We start from the raw sequence: 18,948 nt of genomic DNA, 5'->3' as shown, positions 1-18,948 counted from the left end.
TTGATAACAGTCAATTTAAGTTATGTAACTTGAGTGCAGGTACTTACATCTGCTAGAGACAGCTCTGGTAAAGTAAACATTAATTTTTAGATTTCATTTTTCAAGTGCATTTTCTCTCAGTTCCTAAGCTAAAGGAGATTTCTTTATTTTGTCAGGCGTTTTTATTTCCTAAAGAGAGTATTTATGTCTGTGTTGATCATTCCTTGGAAAGGAAAACAGAGAGGAGGGATATTTCTTAGTTTCCGAGTGTGACATAAGTTATTACAAAAACTGTTACAGTGATGCTAGTCAGAAAGGCTGGTGATTATTCTGAAACTGAGAAGATTCAACTTATACAGTTAAAAAGGGGTTTTGCTGTTCAGATTTTACTCTGGTGTAGAACAAAAATGCTCTCAAAGTATTACAGCAAGAAGGAGATCGTAAAAGGAGATCTGATTATGTTGAATTTTTTACCCGGTTACATAGTCCAGAGGAGAGGATATAAGATAGAAGACAAAACAGTGATTTTTAAAGCAGTGAGAAGAACAATAAATCTGAAATTGGTTTAGGGTGTGGGGAAACTGGGACGTGATATAGTTTTTCCATGTATTTTGCAAATATCTCCCATCTTTAAAACCAAATACACAGAAGAAGGAGGATGCCAGTTCTGTGTTCTGCTCAATGAAAGAGCAGACTTAGTGAAAGGAAATATATAAACATAGTGTTTACGTATATATCACTGTTTAAATTAGCATGGGTAAAGAAATTTTTGATTTGAAAGCTTCCTGTCACTTTCATATGCTGATCTGCTTTTTCCTTTCTTGTTTAGCATGTTGTCAAATTGAGAAGGCAGTGCAGTTCTATTTAATAGTTAATTGATTTGAGAAGTTACTTTTAAGTAAAAGGTTTTAGTTTTCCTTGAAGTTAGAATGCATTTTCTTATTCCTTTGCAGTTTTCCCTTAATGTTTTAAGTGCTATATGACCATCTGTGACTTTTTTTTCCCCTGTTTTTAATATAGCTCATCCAGTTGATTTTGAGTCACCTTACAGTACCAGACCTGTGTAGACTAGCACAAACTTGTAAGCTACTGTATCAACACTGCTGTGACCCTCTACAGTACATTCATCTCAGTTTACAACCTTACTGGGCAAGGATTAATGACACATCCCTGGAGCACCTACAGTCTCGCTGCACACTCATCCAGTGGCTGAATTTATCTTGGACTGGAAACAGGGGAGCCATCTCTGTTTCTGGATTTAGCAGGTCAGTGTCAAATGTACAGAAATGTTTTGACAAGCTCTGTTTGCAGGGCTGCTGCACGGTAGCTTCACTAAGTATTTGAAACTTTATTAAAAGGCAAAAAATGTATTGGATTTACTGTAAAGGATGTGATTGTTATGACGTAGAAAAAAGGAACAGCTAAAACAGTAGGAGATACTAAATATAGCAGCACAAGTCCATGGCAGTCTGAAGAGTCTGCATGTTCCAAGCTGCTTGTGACTGAAAGGCTTCTTCCAGGGGGAGCAGTGTTTTGCTTTCTTCTGGGCTTCTGAACCACTGTGCTAGAACCGAGCTATCAAAAATCCATCTCACAAGGAAAATGTTTGTGGTTGTTCTTTGTACAGATGAGTCATCAGTAGGACGGTATTAGAATGGCTGCAGTAATAAACTGATTGCATGCTCACATGATATGAGCCTAGTAATCACTGGAGTCCAATGTAAATGCAAATATTTTCATAAAAGTGATTTAAAACGTTAGCCCTGTTGGAAAACAGGGGGGTTGCATGTGCATATTCCAATGAGCTGAAAATATGACTGTGGTGTAGGTCATTAAAATAGCAAATTTGCAGGGATTCTTCTCTCTATAACAGCCATGTTCTCTGCTTTCTTAAGATATCGTTTCTTGCTTCTTTGCTCGTTTGCATTAGTTAAACAGCTTCTATCAATGCATTTCATTAAAGCAAAAGTTGTTGCTTCAACTAAAGGGTAATCAGCAATGGGAGGGGAAAGCAGAAATTGACTGATAAGAAACAGAAATGTTTAATATATCTGAAAAAGTTGCCTTAACTCTCATTTGTTTTCTGAATAAAAAGGTTAACTCAAGTATGCAGACATTTTCTTTCCTTTCGTGCCTAAGTTCCTTACCTGAGGAAGTACAATATTTTGAAGAAATATTTTGTCAAGATGACAAAGTGGGAATGTCTCTTCTGTTTTTCCAGACCCTCCAGTATAATACAAGAATCCTATGCCTCTTTTGTGCTTATTGGTAGGGAGAGAAAATATACATCGGCTAGTTGTTGAATTGGGTACAAAAATTTCTCCTAAATTTGGATTTTGTCTTAGATACTTTATGCAGAGGATAAATATGCAAGCTTTAATTGGGAATTCAGCTCTGAAATCATGAAGTGCCTGCTTTCTGATGCTTAGCTATTAAGTCTGTCTTTTGAAAACTTAACATATGTGAATCTTTGTGGCAACTTTTTTCATTTCCATGATTTATTGTTTTTTTAGTATACAGTACTGTGAAAAGTCTTCGTAGTATTGTAAGAAATTTTTGCCAGATTCAGAGACTTATAAACTTTACCAGTCAGAAACTGGCATTTCTGACTTCTACTTAGTTGAAAATTACTTTACTATTACTAATTTTTTTTTCTTCAGTGCTGAATTACTAGTAACATGTATGTGTATACAGTGTTTTTAAATAATAAATATTCATTATCTCTCTGTTAATAATCTGTGAGTAAATGTTTTGTGTTTCTATTTCTTATAAGGGATTATATTTATTTGTAGCAAATAGGAATAAAAATTTGACATTGTTGCAATTCTGAAATTATTTTAGCTTTAGAAAAAAGTGTTTCTTGGAAGAGATGGATGCAGTCTGGGAATGGGAGGTGCAGTTCAATCGTAAATTTTAGAAGCAAAGTTATAAGCTAAATAATTTGCATGTCTAAACTGTGCTTATCATTTTCCCTTGTGAAACAAAGTTTCTACACTGTAACTAGGTCTGTTTTTAAGCTTTTTTCTGTTAAAGAAATTATTTTGCAACCCTTTCTTCTGTAAAAGCCTTTTCTAGTAAAATCTGCAACCTAAGTTTTTCTTTTGACGGTCTTCGTCAGCATGTTTGTCAAATTTCCTGGCCTCCAGGAGAGGAAAATTTGTGGCTCATTTGCTATGAAAGTGTCTACTAATAGAGGAGATTCATTAGAACAAGACTTGTTTTTCACCATTTTTCCTTTTGTCCAAAACCAGGATACATATGTTTTTGCATTTTTCTCAGCATTTGGAGTTGCAGTTGTCAGTGTTGAATTCAAAACTGGTAGAGTTGGTTTAATTCTTACAGTAGTACAGTTTAAGTTATGATTTCTACAAGTCAGGGTATGTTTAAATGCTATTCTTGCTTAAATCTTATTTTGGAAAATATCTTTCAAAAATGTTTTTATCTGTTGTTTCTTATGACAGTCTTATAAGTAGTAGCTTGTATAAATTTGTCATTTTAAAATGTTTATATATGCATGAAATGATTGAAAATACTAAGAAATGATTGGAAATACATATTTTCTTCAGAAATGTATTAGAGTGAAAAGAAGTTAAAAGCAATTTTAGGAAATGTGACTGGAGCAAATACTGTATTATCATGAGAAGACAGAATGCTTCAGGCATATGAACATCCTGAGGCAAAGCTGAAGGTATTTTAACTTATTGATAACATCTACTCCTTAGGGCTAAAAATTACTATCATAAATTTTTCATTTCAGCATATAATATAAATTAACTAAACTTTATATTAGATTGAACTAAAAGTGTACAAAAAAGTGAAAGGAGTATCTGAGCAGTCTCAGGAGCCTGAAATGTAAAATGACAGGGAATAAGCAAAGATTAAACAGCAAGTGTTACATAAGCAGCTCTGCATTTCTCTTGGCTTTAGAGGTCTGGTGCATCTCTTTGTGCCAGGGGGAAATATCAGTGTGGGAGGGTAGGACCTATATAGAAAGAGTGAGGGGAGTTGATTGGAGGAGTAGTAAATATTGAGATGCTGGATAAATGCTCTGAGGTTTAAACAGCTCAAGGACAATGACAATTTAAAAACTGAGTTCTGCATGCAGATTTCCTTGGATCACTAATAATGTCATTAACTTGTTTAAACTCTTTTGCTTTAAATATCTGAGGAATTAGGATTTTTATTTACATCTGACATTTTACACTGTGAAAATGAATTAATAGTGTTTTATTTTCAGGTTAGTGATGCAGTATTTGCATGACAAGCACATCCAGGAATATTTCTTTAACAGTTTTGTTGTTGTTGACAATTGAAAGCTTTCATTGCCTTTAGTAGAAGTGTGTTCTGACAATATTTAATTTGGTGAGACTTTGCTAGAAGTCAAACTAGAAGGAGGGTCAGAGAAATTACTGAAATATGCACCAAACAGTCATAGAAAATGGGAGTAATGTGTGACTTTACAAGGATTCTCAATTTAACAGTCAGGTCTGTCTCTTGCTTTAATTTCCAGAGGTTTTTAGTAAAACTAGGGTCGGTTGAGAGTAGGTTACAACATTTGTTTTGCATGTTTTTCTTGATATAGTTTGGTCTGGGTTGACAAAAGCACAAGATTAGGTACTTGATATTCTACATACTTACATGCCATGTTTTAGGATTTACTTACCAAAAAAGAAGTATAATACATGTTAGAGTAGAAAATAACATTGTACTAATTAGAATAGCTAGAGGAAGGGAAAGTGACTTAATTTTAAAACCAAATTACCTTACAAAGTCTCACTCTTAAGCATGAATACTTGCATGTGCCAAGAGAACCAAGATGTGTGTCCAAATCAATTTGTCTGGCATGTGCTCTCACCATCCTGTGCTGCTCCTATCCTTCATCTCCTAATCTGTGTGCCCTGAGAAACTGCCTGCACAAGTGTTCAGGGATATCATTGACCTGCTAATCTGACTTCCACCAACACACAACTCTGTTCCAGCCCTTGTGATGCCATTTGTTCTTTTTCCCTCCTACACCTCTGTGTACCCAGTTGTTCTCCACTCATACCAGCCTTAACACTTTAGTTACTATTACCTGTGCTAAGTGCTGCTGCTGTCATGTAACATGGCAGTCTTGAAAGGAAAAGCATCACTGTGAATTTAAAAATACATGAACAGGTCTTTAGGAAGGATATTAAAATGGAATTTTTCAAACCATTTTCTTAAATGCAAAACTGTAAGGCAGAAAGTGCTCTGTGAGCTTGTGCAAGTAATCATACAAATAGAACTAAGTAAGAAAGAGGAGATCTCAAGATCTTGGAAGTGCAATGAGGAAGAATAAAATCCAGGTGGGTTTTGACATTTTGCTTGTCTGCTGGCAGGCTCTGGAAACAGGAGACCTGAGATGCTGGAGGGAGTGTTTGTTGGCTTGAAGCAGACAGAAATGGCTGTTTTATGAAATACTGATTCTAGGAGGCTTATACCAAGGAAGGCCTGGCAAATGGGGCAATATTGTATCTGTCAAGTAACAGAGTTAACATCCCTAATATGGGTGCTGATGTAAGGTAACGTTACAAGGGAAAGTGCTAAAGGAAAAGAATTCTATCCGACCCTGTGTTATTCACAAATAGAAGTTGGTTCTGTTTTCCACCCTCTCTCTTGGATACCAAATTCAAATATATCTCAATGAGTATAAAATCAGTAGTGAATATTTTAATTGAATAAAGATTTGGTAAAATCAGCATAATAGAAAACTGTTGTGTTAATTGCACTAAAGGAATGTAAAACTATGTAGCTAATTGCATTTAGGGAGGATGAGTAGACAAAAGAGAGCAGAACTACTACTGATCCCTACTTTTTGTGGAGTTTTCAGTAATTTTGTACTGGGACATATAGAGTAAGGGAGGATCATTAAACTAAGAGTTAATTATAGGTTCTAGATCCACCAGAAATCATTGGAGGAAATGTGATGTGTTCAGTACCTGCATAAGTACATGTCTAAAGGTATTTTGAGAATTTTGTTTGGAAGGTCTTTCATTCTGTCATGAAGAGTACTGTCTCTTGTACCTTGGATTTTAATTTTGGATCATGAGATCCCAAATTGGATTATGATGTACACATGAATTACAAGACTGGAAATTGTTAGTGGGCTAAGTGACCCTGTGATCATGATGGGTTTAACCATGAGCAAATATCATCCTGCCTGCTAATAGATATATTTGATGTTTCAGGAAAACTTCACTAGAACTTACTTCCCAATAGTTTGAGGCGTTGAAAATAACCAGTAGTTCTTGAGAGTAGGCAGAGGGTGATGGAAAGTGGGATTCCTTTTTTTATGATAAACTACAGTCCCCTCCCCCCAGGAAAAAAACCCCAAACAAACAACAAAGCAGGGCCCCTCTCCACCCTCCAAAAATTAGAAAGAAACAAAACTGAACAACCAAAAGGCCTGAAATGCTACTTCCTAGAGTGAGGATAAACTTCAAGGGAAAGGCCCAATGCACTGTCTAGCAAAAGAAATGTGCATGTTCACATTATCCTAGGTTGGTCAGTCATATTTTATAGCAAACATGAAGGGATGAAGAGAAATCACTTCAGAAATGGTGTCTATAAAATATTGATAATAAAAACAAAACTAGAGGGATGGATGACTGCAGAACAGAGGAGAGACTGAGAACAGGAACCAGTCAATCCTCAGTGATTAAAGGAGAGGTATGTGAAAAAATGTGAAGAAATTTTGATTTGGGTAGAAGGTGCTTTTGTGTGTGTTGTTTGTTTTCAGATTAGCTAAATGAAGCCAGTCACTCAGAGACTGTTCAGTCTCAGAGGTATGAAGACCATGCCACATTTGTTTTGAAAGTATGAGAACCTTGCCATATGGCTCTGCATGGACATCCATGTGGAAAGGCAGCAGCAAAAACCTCTACCCTGAGCAGTCTGTTTAATTCAAACAAAGATCAGGTGCCCCCACAGAACTGTGCACTTCTGCCCAGTGTTCTCTGCCCTGTGCTGCTTGTTGACTTCCTCAGATTCCTCCTGTTCCTGTTCCTCTCTTTCCTACATGCATGTCCACTTGTTCTTGTACCCTGCTGCTGCATGTACCTTATCCCCCTTTTGTTTCTGTTTCATGTCTCCTAAATAACCTTTTCCAACAAGGCAGCAAAGCCATGAAGGGCAGTGCTTGTTGCTGTCACCATGTTTGGTCTCTGCCTGTGTGTTTCAAGTGTAATGAGTTTAAATAAAATGTTATGAGGATAATGATTCCTCCAGCTGGTGAGCCTGGAATTCTTCTCCATATCTAGGGGTTAACTGAGTGTTTCCCTGACCTGGTAATGTTAACTTTTAATAGTCCTAGAAGGAGAAAAGCATTGATCTCTACTAACATTTATAACAGCTAAGCCCTGTTAAATTATATGGCAGTTAAACTAACATCCATTATTGTAATGGAGTAATTAATAAAATATTTATTTGTTAACAAATTAAAAGCTAGAGGTATAATAAGTGATGACTGACAAAGTTTTATGGAAAATACCATCATTCAAACAAACCTGATAATTTGTTGATGAAAAAAGCTGTGTGAATGTATTGTTAAAGCACTCATTAAATAGAGGAATTGGCTAATTGGTAATCAGCAATGTGTCCATATATCTCTACTCTGATTTCCAGGGGATTTCCATCCTGCATTTCTCCATAATAGTGTTGAGCTCTATTGCTAGTCTAAAATAGCACTTAAATGTTTAAATACCTGATGTTAATTGTTGTGAATTGTTGTGTCATTTCAGCTCTGACATTCCCACAGGAAGGGTTACCAGTCTCTGTGAATTCACTGTATCCAGTATGGAAACTGCTTGGTGTTTTATTAAACTCTGACTTTAAAAGCTAAATAGAGCCTAAATAGAGACTGCAGAGTTAGAAAAAAACAGTGGAGGAGTAGACTTGCAGACCATACATGGCAGAACTCCCGTGGCTCTGGGGCTTATGCCTCCCCTTTCTGAGTGTCTCAGACCCTCTCTTTGTTTCTGTTTGCTTAGGCTCATAGAAATGTTGGATGTTAGGGGCCTCTGAAGGTCGTCTACTCCAAGCTTCCACTTGAAGTGCCAGTGTCCCCAACGCTAGATCAGGTCAGTCAAGGTTTCAGGTGACTCTTGGACACATCTAGGGATGGAGATGCCACCCTGGAATCTCCTTTTCCCTCTGTATTATATAGGATCTATATAATCACACTAAGGCCATGTAATATGCAAAGTGAAAGGAATAAAGAAAGGTGATAATGAACAGCAAGTATGACTTGAGTGAGTAATGAAAAAATAAGGAAAGGAGGCAGCTTGAAAACTTGGATCTTGAAAGATGGATTTCAAGTCTTGGGCTTGGATGTCATTGAGGAATGCCTCTCTGAATGTGTCTTCTTCTAAGTCCAGCAGCAATTTCATACTAAGCTTCAGCATGAACAAATGCTTGGGAAGGCTAATAACTCTTTCTTTGTAGCAATCGGAGTTTTTGTGCGAGCAGGAGCCTTGTGTCTGTCTGGCATTTTTATTACATCAGTTAAACCCAAGACGTAATATTGACTTCATGGTGGAAATGTCAGAACCTGAAGCTGCTTTATCTGCCTGAATGTTTTTGTAGGATAGAACTGGTAAGAGAGCAGAACAGAATATTTATTAAGAGAAACTAATTCATGCTCTTTCACAAGTAGATCCATTATTCTAGGAAATAACATGGGAAAATGATTACAAGCTGTAGTTTAAGACACTAGTTTTTCTACTGGAGGAACTATCAAAATATAAGCATGCCAATTGTGTGGGCTTTTTAATCTTATTAAATATCAAGCTTACAAGCCTAGTGGGTAATTTATGGTTTGAAGGTTATCTTTGAAATGAAAAGGGACTAAGTTTATGTCATTTTGGTTAAAGCTCGGATTAGAGATAAAAGAGCTTGAGATTCTGACGCAAGATCTCTGACAGGAAAGCAAAATATAGAGACCATCAAAGTTTCTACATTTTGGGTCTTTTCTCATATGATAGGTTAATTTTTTTTTATTCCAATGAAAGTCATATATTCCTCAGGAATTTGTGTTCTAGAACAGCTAGCAAGTGTTGATTCTGACTTGTTAATGAAAAGAATGAGATTTTTTCTTTTCTTGAAAGTCTTAAAACAATTCTGAATAGATCATCCATTTAAAAGTATTTGTTTAACCTCATTTTTATATTTGCAGATCTTTCTGAGATAATATGAAATTGTTGGTGTAAACTTGCAGACCATTGTCAAAAATTGGCTTTTGACTGTTTTAAAACTTTTCGAACATGATCAGTGTTTTACTTTGCTCCATTATCTCAGAGTTAATAACAAAGCACATTCTCACTTCCTAAACCAAAACAGAATTATTGAGACTATTGTCTTTTCTTTGTTGAAAGGAATTATTTCCTGGTTTACATGGTTAAGGTTTTGACAGTATTCAGACTCTCACCTGAAAGTATGTTAATTTTTCACTTAAAACATGGGCTTCTTTTACAGGTTCCTGAAAGTCTGTGGCTCTGAACTAGTACGTCTTGAGTTGTCTTGTGGCCATTTCCTCAATGAAACATGCTTGGAAGTCATCACTGAAATGTGTCCAAATCTTCAGGAATTAAATCTCTCATCATGTGATAAAATACCACCTCAGGCTTTCAACCACATAGCCAAAGTGGGCAGCCTAAAGCGTCTCATTCTCTACAGAACTAAAGTGGAGGTAGGAACAGCAATTTTCAACCTTTGCAATAAGTATTTCCAATCCTGATAAAGCTGGTTTGGGGTTTGGTTTTTTCCCAGTAATGAAAAGTAAATTAGTATTTTGAGTGACAATTCAGAGCTAAATTCAGAAAATCCAAAGGTAGTTTCAAAATCCTTAGGATGTGTTTTCATTTTCAGAATAGCTTTTGGCCTGCATGTTTTAAGTTTCATGGTAGGGTTGGTGACTTTTCACCACCTGTTTTAAGCAATGTGGTAAAATTACAAATTTAAAGCTTTTCTGGTATTTTGAAGTGTACTCTAGACAAACTGTATTGGCAAATATAGTTGTAAAATTATCATGTTTAGTAACTTCCTTTAATACTCAGCATTCTTTCCTTTCAAATGATTTGCTAATTTCTAGATTCCTATAGTCTTTGGATATTAGCAGCAATTGAGACACGAAACACAAGTTTTTCATAAACTTCTCATTTACGGTCCAAAAATTACCTCTTACGCAGTTTCTTGCCCAAATCAGAGTTGTTACTGCTTGCTCTAAGATAGAATGGGTTTGTGTGCCACAAGTAGCTGAGCAGTCTGTTGTAGTTTGCTACATTTTACAAATGTTGTATCCTTATAAACTTAGCAGTTTGAATCAGAAAAATTCCATTCCCTCTCAGTAGCTACATTACTCATGTGTTACAACCTTGCCACCATGGTTTACCTGGAAGCTGTCCTACTTTTATGTTGCAGAAGCTGTGCTAGAATGGGGGCAAACCCATGTCTCTGCAGGCTTTTTTCCTAGCTTCTAATTCTAGATTAAACATTTTAAGAAGGGTTTGGTTGTGTGTGTTACTTGTGTTTGTGCTTTTGGTGCACACAGAAGTCAGGCTGTGAATCTGGATTGTATGGGGTGTCAATCTGTAGTGTGATGAAGGGAATGAAGATGGAACAGTAGGTTCTGTCAGCTAGATGTGCAAGGGACATCTGGAGTTAAAACTACAATATTGCATTCATAAGCAGTTCACACCTGACACGTGTTAGAGTTAGCTGGGTCTTGTTGTCCTTTATTTGGCGAATCCTAACTTTGTTTGTGCCCAAGTTCCAGCTAGGTGTCTGTAATGGAGTGGGTAACACGAGGTAGTTAGATTCAAGGGTGATCTGCCTGATGTTGGGTGATGCTTACTGTGGGGTGTGCAGTCACCATGACTGTGGGGGCTGCTCTCTGTATTGAAAGAATTATTATTTTCTTCAAGCCACAGAGAAAATTGGTGAGCCCTGCATTTTTTGAATAGAGCTGTATTGGTGCCTTGGGTGTATCTGTTCTGTTTCTACAATACTAGTCTTTTTGTTAATTTTGGATAAATCTCTTTATTTCATTTTGTCTATTGGCTCTAATTCACAAAGCTTTTTCAGATCATTGTATCAGAGGTAGTCATTGTATAATTTTATTATTTTTTACTGTTTGAAGATTGTTCAGAATCTTCTTGATTCTACTCAGGTAACTTCTGAAATCTGAGACTTCATGCTTGTAATAGTGCAGCAGATGGAATGTACTCTGAGGTGATTGGTAACTCATTCCTCAGCTATTGCTTTGCTGAGCAGAGCTTGAAATTAAACTGAATGTGGGTAAATATTTCCTGACTTTGAAGCCCTTACATTGTGAAGATTCACTTCTCCCTTTCGGGTGTATGGACATGCAGCTTGTAGCTGGCAAGAATATTCATTCATAATCAAGTTTATATGAGATTGTGCTTCCATTTTATACATATGTATGAACAAAAGGCGCTGTTGCTAATAAACAGTGGAAGAGAAATTTCTGGAATTTTAAATAGGTAAATTTGAGATGATGCTTGGGTGTTACTTGTCAATATGAAGCCACTTAACAATACACATTGTGCATCACAGGTCAAAAAATAAAAGGGAAAGAATGAAGATATGGCATAGGACTTGAATTAGAACATTAGAACTACAAAAGTCACAGATTTGTAGAAATAACATTATCTTTCTCAATATGAACTTCTCTTAGTGCAAACCTTTGGTTATCTGTACAAAATAGGCTGCCATTCCTTCTGTACTTTTCAGCTGGTACAGAAATGCTTCTTAGTAAGTGATGGCTATATGCAAAAAAGGATAGATTGATCAAGCATGCTGTCAAGTGATTGAGACTTCTGTAAAACTTGGCAAAGAGCTGTTAGTATTCTTGATTTTTGTGAAATTTCTACTGCTGTCTTCATTGTTGGAGCTTCTGAGGAGCAAACAGAGGAACAATGCTAATGATTAACCAAGAACTTGGCATTGTATTGGTGCCAACTGGATCTGCTCAGTGAAAAGAATCTGAGGCTGTGAATCTGCTAAGAAAAAAATGCAAACTGATAACAAGTATGTGTTTATTATGAGAAAATAAGAAGGTGATAAGAACAGAGCTGATACAGCGCTCTGCTAAAGTTCTGTTTCAAAATCCAAGAAGAAGAAACCAAAAGAAAAATCTGTTCATTTCATTTAGGCTGTTTTCCTAAATAATTCAGGGGCTTGCTTTTTTTCCTAAACCAAGCAATGAGCAAAATAAACTACAAAATTTTCATGTGTTAGAGCACATCTGGGTAAATAGTACAATTTTTTCTTTTGGTCGTGGATTTGGACATGTGATTAAATAACATAGGAAGAGCATGTGATTAAATAACATAGGAAGAGATGAAGATTCTCCATGCTATTTGTCAGCATGTAATAATGCTGTTTCTGGTTTTGCATTATTATGCTTGATAAAAATACAGAATTAACATTTTAATAAAATAAGTGGTATTTCTCCCATATGCACACCCAAGAAAATGCCCAAGGGATTTTCTTGCAGTCTAAGTCCTGCTGTAGCCTTTTCCTTTACTTTTTTGACTTTTAATACTAAAAAAGAGGAAAAAAGTTCTTTCAACATCTAAATTTAAAGCATTTGTTGTACTTTTTCCATGTATATGATTACTGTGACACTAATAGATAAATTCTAAGGAAACAGCCGAAAAATTGAGTACTATTAATGATTTTTTTTAGGTGCATGGATTTTGAGGGCAATGAAAACTTAATAAAATTGATAATATTATGTTGTCTGAGCAATTGTAATTACAGTTTCTTTTTACTTTAGCTATTTTCTTTGAATAGGTTTTGTATTTAAAAATGTTGCCGTTAATTCTGTAATCAAAGCTGGAGTTTTTAAGTGTATGTTTTTAGTGAAATGGGCAAGGCTGGTATTTTGCTACTTAGTGTACTGCTGCTTTGGAAGATTGCTGTACCCTCTGGAGAGTGTTGTAGTCTTTGATCTTAACCCTGGTGATTCTTAAGGCCATATGTAATGTTATTTCCTTGACATATTGAGTGTGATGTTGTGTGTATAAAATTTTTTTCTAATGTCTGAATTGAAGCTTCCAATATCTTTGAATGATTTCAACTCTTCTGTTAGAAGAAGGAAAGTCCAGTGACTTTCAGTAACTTTTCAATTACTAAGAAAGTGTCCTGCATGGCTGTCCTCCTCCCCACCAAATGTGGCTCATTTTTCCAGTGCTTTAAGTTCATTAGAGGTTCTTAAGGGTTGTTTGATTATGTATATGCTTGAATAATTTGTATCTTGCTTTGAGAAACTGATCTCAGCTTTTTATAAATGTAATTTCTTTGTGCTCAACACCACTGTTATATCTGTGGGATTTTTGTACTGATGGAATTAGTATTTACTGATACATTACTCCTTTATGTTGATTTGTTGAATGTATTCGTAGCACAACTTAAGCACTTGTTGGCCTTGATGCTTTTGAAGAATACAATGAACATTGTATTATTGTATACAGTAATGGGCAATGCACATCTTTATCCTTGAGCATGAATATTTTCTTAATTTAGTGCTTATTGTGAAGTATTTAGTCCATATAAATAATGCAGCCAAAAATGTATTTTTAAAGAAACCAAAGCCACAATTACAGTAGAACTTGTCAGTCTTCTTACTGATGGGTGTAAATTTTAATGTAAGATTATATATTTCATGTTGCATGATAGTCTGAAATCTTTCTAATGTGTAAAGAAAAAAATGTGAAGATTGTATTGCAATTGTATTTGAGATACAAAATGAACTAAATTCAAATCTAATTACAATGGACAAAGGACTTTGTTTTTCACACATTTTAAAGCAAGTGTATTTATAGATTTTATCTCTGATAATTTTGACCAAAAGCGAATTTGGAACTTGGGTAGCTTCAAGAGAGGACACTGGAAATCCTGGATACCAAAAAGAAGCAGAAGAATCATAGCAGCAAATGTAATAACTCTTATTTTCTTATACTATGAGCAATATAACATTTAATGTTGCCATAAAAATGTCCTACAGTATTTTCAGAAATACCCTATTATGGGTCACATCATACTTTTGAGAGCTATTGTTTAAAGTTTATTGTTTCAGTTTGGGCAAAGTTCCATTGGCTTGGGTATGAATCTTTAGGATGAAGAGTTGCAAGCAAATAGTGGGGAAAAAAAAAGGTGAAAGGCTGTAGCTGGAATGTGGATTCTTGGAATCAAGTTGAGTCAGTGACAATTGTGTGATACAGGGCCTTGATGGTGCTTTTTGATTTCATGTCAGGCTCACAGTGTGGAATTTGGTTGTTTTAGCCTGTAATGTGAAGTGAGGGGGAAGAAGAAGGTGTAAAACAGATTTGCAGACATAAGGGAGGGCATAATTTGACCAAATACAGCAAAATCAAAATACAGTAATTTAATTAACTGCAGAGACTATTACTTTCATTGAATTAATTCAGTAATTGCTGTGTTGCTGTGTCCCAGTCCCTGCTGTGCCCCTGGCACTGCCAAGTAGCTGTAGAGAACAAAAAGGTGCCCCTGTATATTCTGAATCCCAGCTTGCAAATGATGCTGGGTCTGTTTCTGAGGAGTGAGGTTGTTCTGACTTTTGAGAAGCTACACCTGCACTCGTTAATAGGGCTCATTCCACCTCGTTCTTCTCCCACCTCGCTCTCACAAGTGTCCATGTTGCATCAGTGTTTTTAAATGTGTCATAAAGTTTTGGAGACAGAAGTTTTATCACTGTCTCAAAAATGATATCTCAGAAATGGTCCTATAATCCATGTGCATTAGGGAGATATGGACAGCAGATTTTTAATGAATACATTTCAATTGTCTCCCTTTTCATCATGTTTCTTTCCATGTTGTATCTTCCAAGGTGATAGCTGGTGGATACCTGGGGAACAATAGAATTCCTGTTCTAATGCCAGCTTCTAGTGTGATTTGCAGCCATGTTTGTTTGGAATCTATAAAAGAAAATTGTCTGCATTAATGGCAGAGGGCATTACTCATTACCCTGTGATTGTGGTATTTAAGGACAGGGTGGGGGCCTCATCCTGGAAAGGGTCTGGGTCCTACATCTCTTGCCAGCATTTTTCAGTTGATTTGGAGATGCCAGCTGACCTGGAGCCAGGTGATCTGAGCTAAACAGTTTCCAGAAGTTCCTTCCCACACTTAGCTCTTCTGTGATTCTCTTAGTGCTGATGACACTAATTGGGAGTTTAACCCGGGAGCTTTGTGTTCCTGATCTCTGACTGTGGCCAGTTGCAAGGTACATGGTTTCTGTATGCTACACTTCTTCTGTCAATAAAATTTGTGTAGTAGCAATTTACTCATTTTGTAGCTGTGGTATGAGGATAGATATAAAGATTGAGGTTCTCTGGCGTGTGATACTCTGTAGGATACTCTACATAGGGGTGTGTGTAAGGACTTGAAATACTGTACATAACATAACACACTTTTCTAGGTTGCAGGAAGTTCAGTTTGTTACAAAGCTCAACCTTTTTTTGTCTGGAAAATTTGAGGAAAGAATTGTTTAAGATTGTTTAAGAGGTATGATCATATCTGGCCACAAAGTGACAGGATACTTGCAGGGGATATCTCTGTCTCTCTGGGACTACCTGGGCATCATCTTGTTCTTCCAAAAGGCCACACAAACACCATGGTAAATGGTGAAGTGACCTCTTCTATTTGTTTCCTCATGAAATAGCTCAGGGAACTGAAGGACTTAAACAAATTTGGCCACCATTTAGTTCTAATTTAACATATGATTCCCTGACATTTTCTGTAACATTTTATTTAGCTGAAAATTAACATATAGTGAAAAATAGACCAGTAGAAGGTGAACAACTTGAATAGCTCTGTAGACCTCTAGCTCCAACAAGAAATAGTGTGTTATGTATTTCATGTATTATTGAATGTTTGTGTACTGTCCCCAGATGTAGGTTTTTTTCTGTAAAAAATAAGCTACTGAGAATAGGTATTTATCCTCAGAGCTCAAAACCTTAGAAGCAGTCTGAAAATGAGTGCTTTCTGGGCAACCAGCAGGTATGAAAACTTCTTCTGAAAACTAAGGCTTTGTATTACTTTGTAATTATAATTACTTTGTAATTATTTAAAATTAATTTTGTGGCTTTTTCATCTGGGTAAACCACTGACTCTCACATGTTTATTAGCATGCATCTCCTCTCTATAAACCACTCACAGTACCTCGTATCGTTAGCATAATTGTTTTGAAATATCATAGACCAAGAAGTCTGGAACTGAAATTATCTTGATGCTTTGAAATACTGTGGGTGTGGGGGAAAATCATATTGTACAATTTCTTTTTGGAGCGGATTTAGATGAAAGTTGTGTTTCACCATTATCCTACATTTAGTTTTCTGCATTATTAATTTATTACATTCTCCTTTATGTTAAAAAAAAAGTGCTTTTGGGGACTAGTGCAGTATGATTGTAGATTTTTAGATGCAGCGGTATGATACTTGGAAATTCCTGAAGTAGACCTTATTTTTACTTACAGGCAGTATTGGTTTGCCCTGTTGTACCTTCCAAAAGGCATGGTTCAGTAGAAGTTTAGAGAATTCTGGCTTTGCATCCAATGAGATTTTTAATCATTGTAGAATAGCAGATGCCAAGTAATTTCTGACTTAGTTCTTTCACAGACTGAGCCAAGAAAATCCCCTCACCCAAACAGTTGAGTTTTGGCTTTCTTTTAGTGCTATATCATGCCAAAGGGAGGAGAAAATAAGAATTGTGAATTTCTGTAGGTTTTTAATTACTTTTGACAGTCTTAACAAGACTGTATTTTACATTTGTATGGGGGGGGTGTTTGTAATTACAAATATCTATAGCAATAGTGGCACTCAGATTGAAATAAAATTGGTTTCTTTTGAGGACTTCCTTGTTTGGTTGGTTGAGTTTTTTACTACAGGTAGTTCTAGTATGCCAAAAGTTTTATTGGTGTGGTATCTATGAAATGCTATTTCACTGGGTTAAGGTAGACTGATGCATCAACTATTTGAAAATACATTTTAATTTAACTACAGTAAGTAGCACTCATGGTGTGTGTGCTGAAGTTAGAGATGGTTTGGGCTAATCTGTTCCCACAGCTGTGTGTTTCTCTGGGTGAGTCAGCCAATTCCAGCATCCCTTCCTGTAAATTTAAACCTTTTGGGGACAAAAGGGAAGCTTCTGCTCAGATCATGAACAGAGGAGCCTTTCTGTGCAGTTCTAAGAATATTTTGATTTTTTTACTAAAGAATCAGCTTCTGAGAATTGTGGATGTGATTGGTAGGCTTGAGAGAGACATAGATTTCATTGGCTTGGCCTTCACAGTTCTCCAGTTCTTCTTTCTTTCAGTATCTCATGTTCCAAGAATTTTAAGGAATTCATTCACAAGTCATTGACTTTGATAGTTTTTAGGAAGACAGAATACTTAGAGCACCCTGCAGAGTTGCCTCCTCTTTACCACATTTACCCCTCCTCATTGAGGCAGGGTTGTGGGGTTGGCTATTGAAGGAAATATTTTCTACTAGTAACTTGGATTTTTAATGTTAAAAATGCAAAATTAAATCCTATATAATTCAATCTTTTCTTTAACAAAAAGGTTAACTGGAGAATTAGTAACTCAGAAGCAGTCTTTAATTATCTTAAGATAATTTTTGGATTCCTTTGTCTTAGCATTAACTTCACTGAAAAATTTGAAGAAACAATTGCAGAAGAATAAAAGTATCTTAAAAGACGTAGGCTCTTGTTTTATTGAGGGACTGGAAGAATTCCCAATTTATGTCAGACATGGTTCTTCTGAGAAGGAGAAGAAACAACCTGTTGTTTGTCTCCAGTAAAACAGTTACAAATTTAAAAGTATCTTACAAGATTTGTCTATAGAAAGTTAATTAAAAGCTGCAGACTATTTCTTCTCTAACCCAAAGCAAAATGTTGTTTTTCTTAAGCTCTTCCTTTAATGTTCCAGAGTCACACTGTGGTGCACTTATTTTCATGCCTTGTAGCATGGTAGTGGAGTTGTTGTGTGATAGCCATATTATAGTGCATCATTTGTATTTTTGAATCCTTTTTATATTTTTTAATCTCTGACACTACTTGACAATGAAACTGCAATCAGTAAATAGTTTAATGTTCTAAGTGCATCTTTCACAGGTGAGTCACATCTGCCACAGACAGAAGAGTTTTCTGTTTGAACAGACATTGAGCTCAGGCTATCTGTTGGATACTTTCTTTATCATAATAACATCAGAAATTATTTGTGCTTTCTGCTGGATCATGAATGTAAAAAAATACTGGAAAAAGCCAAGCAAGATTCAGTCTTGCCAAGTGTATTGCTCTGACACCAGTGTTTGGTTTTCTGCTGCGGGGTGTCTGTTCAAACCAGCAGTACTTCATTGAAGTCAAAACTTGTGTGATGGCCAAGGCCTTTACAAAGACAAGTAGGAGACAATTTAGTCCAATACCACTTGTTTATTTGAAGTATACACAGCACATAACTGTCTTCCAGTAAGTATTATTGTGTGTATTCAGGTGTGTATTACAGGGTGGAAGACTGATGTTTGGACAGACCTGTCACTTGTCTTGTGTGGAAAAAAGTAGGATTTCAAATGGTAATCTCATCTCTTGTTCAAGCCAGGATCAGCTGTGTTGATGTCCTTTCTGAGAGACATTTGTTGTACCCGTTTATAAAGATTTCAGAGAATCTTCAGGCCATCTTCTCCTTTTCTGAGGTTTATGACTAACTATTATGCCTTAAAATATTTCTGAAATCTGCTCTGTAAGGTTGTGTTTAGCAACGCTGTCATATCCTTCTGATCAGTTTGACATCACAGTCTTCTTTCTGAAAACAACTCCTTCACTCTGTTTTCCTCATCTAAAAACCTCTTTCCTGGGAATGGAGGATAGGGCAGACCATTTTATTCACTCACTTTGAACTTTTCCTGTTGTCTG

General features: G+C 36.1%; 1 protein-coding gene across 1 annotated transcript in view; it reads left to right on the top strand.

Annotated features, from left to right (window-relative positions):
• FBXL4 (F-box and leucine rich repeat protein 4) overlaps positions 1–18,948 on the top strand; it is a 40,659-nt gene that overhangs the window by 8,162 nt on the left and 13,549 nt on the right. Inside the window, exons 3-4 of the mRNA XM_014311994.2 lie at positions 1,000–1,244; positions 9,472–9,685. Of these exons, the coding sequence (XP_014167469.1) occupies positions 1,000–1,244; positions 9,472–9,685 (459 nt within the window). The remainder of the gene's footprint in view (positions 1–999; positions 1,245–9,471; positions 9,686–18,948) is intronic.

Source organism: Geospiza fortis, unplaced genomic scaffold, assembly GCF_000277835.1.
Source record: "Geospiza fortis unplaced genomic scaffold, GeoFor_1.0 scaffold53, whole genome shotgun sequence".
NCBI classification, from domain to species: Eukaryota; Metazoa; Chordata; class Aves; order Passeriformes; family Thraupidae; genus Geospiza; species Geospiza fortis.
The sequence above is the reverse complement of the archived record's forward strand: the minus strand, read 5'-3'. Positions and strand labels throughout refer to the sequence as shown.